The sequence below is a fragment of the Xenopus laevis genome, chromosome 7S, assembly GCF_017654675.1.
Source record: "Xenopus laevis strain J_2021 chromosome 7S, Xenopus_laevis_v10.1, whole genome shotgun sequence".
Lineage (NCBI taxonomy): Eukaryota > Metazoa > Chordata > Amphibia > Anura > Pipidae > Xenopus > Xenopus laevis.
In genome coordinates, this window is record NC_054384.1 from 64994589 (window position 1) to 65003186 (window position 8598).

At 42.2% G+C, this 8598-nt stretch overlaps 1 protein-coding gene across 1 annotated transcript; it reads left to right on the forward strand.

The window, feature by feature from the left end:
• The first annotated feature begins 319 nt into the window (after nucleotides 1-319).
• LOC121396075 (neuromodulin-like) lies at nucleotides 320-4658 on the forward strand. Its single transcript, XM_041570676.1, has 10 exons — nucleotides 320-346; nucleotides 998-1039; nucleotides 1703-1772; nucleotides 1884-1923; nucleotides 2049-2136; nucleotides 2232-2285; nucleotides 2524-2583; nucleotides 2895-2965; nucleotides 3349-3889; nucleotides 4422-4658. The coding sequence occupies exons 2-10, from the start codon at nucleotides 1007-1009 to the stop codon at nucleotides 4485-4487; spliced, it is 1023 nt and encodes a 340-aa protein (XP_041426610.1). The 5' UTR covers nucleotides 320-346; nucleotides 998-1006; the 3' UTR covers nucleotides 4488-4658.
• Nucleotides 4659-8598: the final 3940 nt, after the last annotated feature.

Sequence of the window (8598 nt, forward strand, 5' to 3'; positions counted from 1 at the left end):
ACTGATACAAAGCTCAAACTTTAGGGGAAATACATTTCTGCTTTCCTCTGTATTAAATAGGAAATATTAAATTATTAAATTCCTTAACTTGCCTTTATATTCTCTTTTCTATACAGATTGCTACAGTGCCTTTCCTGCATTTTTGGACCGCAACTTCGGTGATTCACACCTGCCCATTAACACCTGGGAGTTTTTTTTTGGCTTCTCCATTGTTCATATAATTACATCTATATCTGAACAGTGTAAGAGAGCCAGGGGTTCCTTAGGGAGACCCCCCCCCCTTGGGGTGGCCCGGCCTTGTGCCGCCCCCTAATTTTTTTCCCCATCGGAGAATCTTCTTTAAGAGGTAATCTTGCAAATTCAACTGATTCAGCACATGATTTCACGTCAGAGAGTGTCATAAATTCACTTGGGGGGTCCCACGTGGCTTTGTGCATATGAGCCCATACGGTTACTGTATATTGTATTTATAAGAAGCCAATCCATCAACAGCATTAATAATGGGCTTTAATCATTGACTGGAACAATGTTTCATACAAATGGGAGAATATAGATAAGGAAATAATTAAATGGGTGGTTCACCTTTAATGTATATTTTAGTATATTTTAGGATGGCTACTTCTAAGCAACTTTTCCACTGGTCTTCATTAAATGTTTGATACTTTTCGGACGCTTTCCAGCTTTCAAATGGGGGTCATTGACCCCATCAAAAAACAAATGGTCTGTAAGGCTACACATTTATTGTTATTGCTACTTTTCTTCAAATCAGCACATGGTTGCTAGAGTAATTTGGACCCTAGCAACCAGATAGCTTTAATTGCAAACTGGAGAGCTGCTGAAGAAAAAGCTCAATAACTCAAAACCCACAAATAATAAAAAAGGCAAACCAAGTGCAAATTGTATTAGAATATCATTCTCTGCATCATACGAAGAGTTCATTAAAAGGGGAACAACTCTTGATTTCATTTTGGCTGATTATGTCTATTTGTCCCTCTAGGTTTCCACGATGGACAAGAAGCAGAGAAATCCATCTCTTCTGGTAATGCCTCAGTGTAAAACAATCCTCTCTCATCTGAACTGGTGTTTCCCTTTCACTCTTCTATATAAGCTCTCCTTAAGCAGCTGTCTGTCTGCTTCTATCTATCTATCTATCTATCTATCCACACACATACACATATACATACACATACACACACACACACATATATATATATATATATATATATATATATATATATATATATATATATATATATATTGCACTCTTAATCCACAGCTGCCTGGGTGCTGGTCAACACATTAGTATGCAGTGAACAAACAAGCCACACTCCAAGGACTTCATTTTGAAAAATAAAGGTGAAGTTTTATTCTCAACGTTGCGGCTCCTTAAGTGGGGCCGTCTTCAGGAGACTCTACTGAAGACGGCCCCAGTTAAGGAGCCAAAACGTTGAAATAAAACTTCACCTTTATTTTTCAAAATGAAGTCCTTGGAGTGTGGCTTGTTTGTTCACTATATAGATATAGATCTAGATATGTGTTGGAGCTGCCTCCAATCACTACGTTTATTAAATTTTCAGAATAAAATGCCCTTATTCCTGGCATGTTTGCCCCATAAAAACCCAAACCCCTTTCTGTCTCTATTCTCCTCAGAGCCAGAGCCACTTAGTATTCTGTCCCTAATGCTTTTTCTTTTTACTTACAGACGCTGTACTCCGTCCTGAAGGACTTCAGGGCGGAATATACGGATTTTGAGGCCCTCGCTTCTTATTATGGTAAAATTCTCTATTATTTATCAGTTCCTAAGGTTGTGCCATTGTTTTATTATTTGTGAATTCCTTTCCCCCTTTAGCTCAGTATTTAACTGAATTGTGTTTTTCCCGCAGAACATCACTATCGGGTCGAATTCGGCGAGAACATCATCCTGTAAGTAAAACATAAATGGACTTGTTACATGTTGGGAATCATTTGCTATTGCCCCAGGGGTAACTGCAAGGGCAATACGGCTGGAAAATGTTTTATTAACATTCAGTGATATCTTTCTTTTTCAGAAAGCACTTCCTTCTAACATGCGATGTGGACCCGAGGATGAGGGCCAAAGAGAACGTTATGCATTACTGGAAAATGCTCCACTCGCTGGTATGTAATGCAGAATAGATGTTTAGATGAATAGGGAACAAATGATATTAGATTGCCAGCTCTTATCTCACGCTACTTCTTTCTTTATGTTACAGGAAGTGATCAAGAGGGAATATGCCGCCCTCAGGAAATCTGCCAAGCTGCCTCCTGTAAGTGTCACTAGTATAATTATTATTATAGGAGAGGTTAATATTCACTGCGTGTCTCTATAATAATCTAGAACATTATTATTCATTGTATCTCCTGCTCCCCTGGGGGCATCTAAAGTCTCCCATCCAAGTGCCATTTTCACCAGAAACAAAAATGGTTTCATCACAAGCGTTCACATGGCCACAATAATGGCATTGGTACAAAGAAGCGCTTAACATTGACTCTCTTCTTCCACAGGATCATCCAACTCGAGTGCGAAACCGGAGGAAGCAGCTTGAGTATTTGCGGCTGGAGAATGTAAGTTCACCTGGGATCACTGTCCCTGATGCTTTTCTTGGGTGTTTAACCGCTAGATAATGAACTTTGATTGGTCTATTGCAATCGGGACAACGGCACAAGGGGTTATTTGGGGTTTTTTCTCCCTATGATGAGAAAAGGCTGATGCTCATAATTACAATATCACAACATCAGCTGCCGGCAGGGAATCCCACACCCTCACTGCCCTCAGCATATAAAGGTACTATTAGCAGCACATATACAGGCATAATCCTAATTGTCTCCTTTCTTTCCCCTTTGCTCCTATCCTTGTGCCTCCCCTGCGCTCACAGACTATCAACCAACATCTGACCCACCTTCACCATGAGTTCTTGAGGGAGCTGAAGCTAAAGAAAGCTGCTCGGTATGTATTTTGCAATTAACACTTTCAATTACTCTTACTGGCACATAACATATTCAAAAAAAAATAGATGTTTTCTCGTACCTCCGGGTGCTTTTGGCCATACTGATAGCACAGAAACTTGTTAAACTTTTTTAGGTCCCTACAACCATAGCATGTATCTCAGCATGTATCACTGGGTGAAGTCTAGCATGGAACTTACTCAGCTCAGTAACTGCCCAATGTGTTACAGTAGGGACAGGTGTGTAGCAGGTATAATGATATTTCTTAGGTACAAGGCTATCTGGCTATTTTAGTCATCCAGTGATCAGAATTGTAGTTGCAATACTTTGGAAACAAATTACAACAATGACCCATTTTTTTCATTTTCTTCCCTTTAAACCTAGTAAGAAACAAGTACACAGTCCTGCAGCTGAAGAAAAGGAGGATGGAGCCCCTGCAGCAGAAGATGAGGAAGCCCTTGATACAGAAGACAGGGAAGAGGAAGCGGAAGGAGCTCCAGCTGAAGACCCTGCAGTGGAGGAGAAGATGATGGAGGAGCAAGCTCCAGCAGAGGAAGAAAAGGAAGAAGAAGCTCCTGGAGCAGCAGAAGAGGAAGCTCTTGCCTCTCAGGAGAAAGGAGAAGGTGCTGAAGATAAGGAAGAAGTGGATGGTCCAACAAATGAAGACACAGCTCCTCCCGCTGAAGAACAGCAAGTCCCTGAAGAGGAGGAGAAAGAAGAGGGAGTGGAAGTAGGAGGTTCTGCAGAAGAACATCAAGCTCCTGGAATGGAGGAGAAGACAGAGGAGCAATCTCCTGCAGTGGAGGAGAAAGAGGAGGGAGCTGATGGTGAAGAAGGGATCATGAAAGATTCTCTGGTGGTGGAGAGGCCGACCCTCCGAAAACAGTTCAGGAAGGCCATCATGAAGAGGCTCCGGAGAGTTTGGGTAATGTATCAATTTACTGACCATTACCCATTATCTAGAGATGCCTCATGTTGTCCAATGCAGCTCCACTTTACTTCCTGCTGTTCTGAGCATTTTCAATGCTGTCTGTTGAGCCCGCAGGCCGATTACTTTGAGGGCACCCAATAGACCAATGTTTGGCTGCCTTTAGGTTGTAAGAGGTTGCTGACAGAGATAAGTCTGCAGATAAAGTGTCGATTCTATAGTAGGCCAATAACAGGGGAGGTAGGTAACGCTTATAGGGCTGCTGGACATCTGGCTTAGATATCCACCTTTGGAAATGGGTTGCTACTGGATAATGGACTGGCGCCAGGTGATCGAAGCGTATAAAAGATTAAATGGCGCAGGCTCAGACTGAGATTCATAATAAGCCAAGGCCTTCCATGTGTAGAGAGACCCAAACAGTCCCCACAGGCCCAACAAATAGTGCGTTCTTAAAGCAAGACCTATAGCGTTTAATATCATAAGGAAACAAGTATGTCTTTATTCTAATGTCAACACTCTATCTTTTCAGCATTCCACCCAAAGACTCGCCGCCTGCTGCTGCTGCTGCTGCCGCCGACCCAACACCATGGCCTAAATCCAAAGAAATCCTAAATGATCCAGGGTGTAAAACCGACTGCCGTTTCTAGGAGTCAGGAAGGAATTTTTACCTATAGTGCAGATTGGTTCCCATAGTACTCTAGGGTTTTTCGCCTTCCTCTGGATCATTGGTCGTTAGGGATGCCCAAATATAAATTAGCTGTCAATTTTAATAAATCCTGTGCTCTCCGACAGGTTTCCCCATATAAAAGTCTCTGTGTTTTTCTTTAATCCCTATGGTGAATATTGAGGGAAGGGGCTCCTGTGCCTCATTCTTCTAAAGATGACTGACCGGTTGTGTGACGGGGCAATTAATACTGCTGGGAGCTGCTCAAAATGGCAGCGTAAGGGTAAAACTGGGTTGTGGTGCGGATACAGTGGTTTATTTGAAGAAGGGAATGGGTTAATATCTCTGCAGGGTTATTTGCTTAATATGTAGATTGATGGGGATGAAAGACATAGGGACACATGTTGATCTCAAATGATTGAAAGGAACTACAAAATTGCTTTACTCCATAGGCCACAATGTAAGCATTTCCATTCAAGTCCATTGCCCTCTTAATATTGGAATTCCATCCACTTCCCACCAGCCTATTTATACTATACCAGACATTTAGTATATGAAGGTGCTTGATATTGGGGAATGCCTGTGCTGGATTTGTTTTTTGGTTACCACTCTCTCCAGGTTATGAGACATCTTTTTGGGGTGGGGGATTCCTGCTAAAGCGATGGAGGAGTATTATATTTCTTCCTGCCCCACAATGACACACTCCATTGTTTGCTAGACGAGGAAGCCCTTTGAGGGGTAATAAGGAAGGTAGGGGCAAGTTGGGCCAACCCTGCCCCTGGATCCACGACCCCCCCCCCATTGGTGACCTGGGGTCATAAGAGTTAAAACATTGGTGGCCTGGGCCATAAGAGTTAAAAAAAATTGGTTGCAAGGGGCCCTAAGAGTTAAAAACTTTATAGCCTGAGACCATAAGAGTTGAAGACATTGGTCGCCTGGGGCCCTAAGAGGTAAAAACATTGGCGGCAAGGTGCCCCTATGAGTTAAAACATTGGTGACAAAGGGGCCCCAAGAGTTAAAAACATTGGTGACAAAGGGGCCCTAAAAATTAAAAACATTGGTGACCTGGGGTACAAAGAGCTAAAAAACAATTGTGGCAAGGGACCCTACTACAAATATCCTTATCATCTACAGTGGGGGTACAATATCCCTTATAATCACAATACTCAGAGTTCCCTGTATAACTCAGCCTGTAGCCTTGTGCATTTATATGTGATGTTATAGCCTTATAATTTACAATGGGGGTTTATTATCCCCCTATAATACATTTGTAACAGTCCCCCAGTGTAACTCAACCTGCAGTCTTTGTGCATTTATATTGAACCCCTCAGTGACTTCTCTAATGTCCATATGCAATTACAGTATACTGGGGCACAGAATCTGTTTTTAATTCATAAAGGGGTAGGTTCCCTGTATTAGACTCAGCCTGCAGCTTGTGGCCTTTTAAAGTTGTCAAATAACCCCTCACAGTGGACTTCTAATATCTTCCTGAATGACAGTATAAGGGTGTAGCAGTCTTCTGTTATAATACAATTAATACATTGAGTTATAACGTGATAGTTTCCCTGTATATACTCACCGCAGCCTGTGTGCCTTTATAATGGATTCTAAAATCCTTATAAATTTACGTGGGGTACAATTATTGCATTATAATACAACAAAATATCTTTCATCGTTCCGCTGTCATTAACTCGTATCCTGTAATCTTGTTCTTTATATGGTCCAGAAATGTTTTCACTGTCCTCTCTAACTATAGCACGTCATCTATTCAATTTGGTCAATAACTGCTGATCCTAGTATAACCCCACGATGAAATAGAAACGCTGCAGCCCCAATAATCCAGACCTGGATAAACAAAATGAGTGAATTATAAACAATTTCTGAGGAAATCTCGCTACAGCCCCTTGAGTATGTCACTAATTTTACAATGGATATACTGGAACCCTCTGTAAAGGGGTTGTTCCCCTTCCAAAGACTTTTTTTCAATTCCAGTTTGTTTTTTTAGATTATTCCCTGGAAATGAAAACTTTTTTTCAATTACTTTCCATTATTTTATGGAAAGTTTGAATGTTCCTGTCTCTTGGTGTTTGATTCTAGGCAGCTCGTAACTCAGGTGCATGACTCTGAACTGTTACATATTTTGGAAACATTAAGTTGATAAATTTCTCAGCAGCATCTCTGAAGTATTAGCACTATTGTTCAATTCTAACAGCTGCCTGTAATGGAAACCTAGGATTCTGCTCAGCAGGGAACAAAGATAAGAAAGTAATAACTAAATGTATCCATTTTAGAACAGTTTACAGGAGTCGGCGGACCCCAGGGCTGCTTCAGAAGGTCAAAAAATGACACTTTTTACACTTCAAATATTTGAGAAAAAACTGCGACACATAGCAAAATAGAAAGTCCTTAGAAAAATTGTCATTATTTCTGGTGATCTATCGGAAAAACACGACTAGTTGTTTGATAGGTTGAACATCCCCTTTAATGGAGAGGCTGGGTTGTGCTCTGGGCCCCTGTCTGGAAGTGCCAATTTTAAAAAAAAGCACCAAAAATTGCTCCCTCTACAGCCACTCTGAAAGATAATCCTCCCAGCCGCTCCTAAATAATCCTTCTAGACACTTTGAGATAATCCGCCCTAGACCGCCTATGAAGTAATCACACAACCGCGCTCTGGAAATAATCCTCCATCTGTCACTGTGGATAATTCACTCTCAATCCACTATTAAGATCATCTGCTCAATCACAACAAAGAAACATCCTCTCCAACAAACTTTTAAAATTAATCCTCCTCAGTTTTCCTCTCAATCGCCTCTTGAAGATTGATCCTCCCAGCTGCTCTGAGATAAGATCTCCCATCTGCACTGCGGCTCAATTCACATTAGTGGTCCATATGAATGATTGAATCCTGCTCAATTATTCGCAGAATGAAAGAAAATCCTCCATCCTGTGACTGAATAATAAATTCCTCGCCCAGACCGCTCTGAGATAATCCTTCAAAACTCGCTTCTGGAGATAATCCTCCATCCAATCTGAAATAATCTACGCCGTTTCGAATATAATTTCCCAGCAGCTCTGAGGCTATGGACTACACGTGCGGATGTTCGGCGCAGTTTCAGTGCAGTTTTTAAAAAAAGTCCCAAACCTCTGCATAATACGGCTGCAGTTCAATCTTGGTCATCTTTGTTTTTTTTTTTAACCGTGTTGTAACGAACCTACTCTGTGAAAATCCACGATTTGTTGTCGAATAACCTGAAGATACAGCGTGCCCCAGCCGTTCTGACGGTAAATCTCTGCATTCGGCGACGCTGAAGATAAATCCAAGCCTCTGGTGGAGTGAGGAGTCGGAAGATAATCAAGGCCACTCTGGCAGATTATCCTCAAAGCGCTCTGAAGATAATCCCATTCTGCTCTGAAGATATCTCCAGATGCTCTGAAAATAATCCTCTCAAGGGTGCTCTGAAGATAATCCTCAAAAGGCTACAAAAATAATCCAGGCACTCTGAAAAGATAATCCACCCAGACGATCTGTTGAGAAGAATACTCCTGCCCAGTCGCTCCGAGTATGAAGAATAATACTCCAGCCGTCCAAAGATTATTACTATCCCAACGGCTCAGGAGCCCCGGATTTGCGCAAGGCGCATAGGCCCGGGACCCTAGGGTGGCAAAAAATAAGGGGCGTTTTGTTCCGGCCGGGTGCGGTGCGCGCTGGCAAAGGCGGGCGCGTGAGACGCGCCGGTGTTTCGTGTGTGTTTCCGCCTGGTCGGACCGCGCGGCCTGATGGGGCGGCCGGGGAAAGAATCCGGCCTGCCCAACCTCTTGCAAAAATCACACAAAATGAGGTCTCAAAAAAGTCAATTGCTTAATTGGGGCAACTTCCAATTCCTTTCTTAAAGAACAAAAAATCCTTAATCTCTATTTTATCCAATTTAGCTCCAGGCAATCGCTGAGTCCCTGCAACTGGTGATAATCTTCAGTACCAAGGTACCTGGGACGCTGTTATCACAGTAATGCTCAGGGTTTTCCTGGTAACAAACCTTGTCGT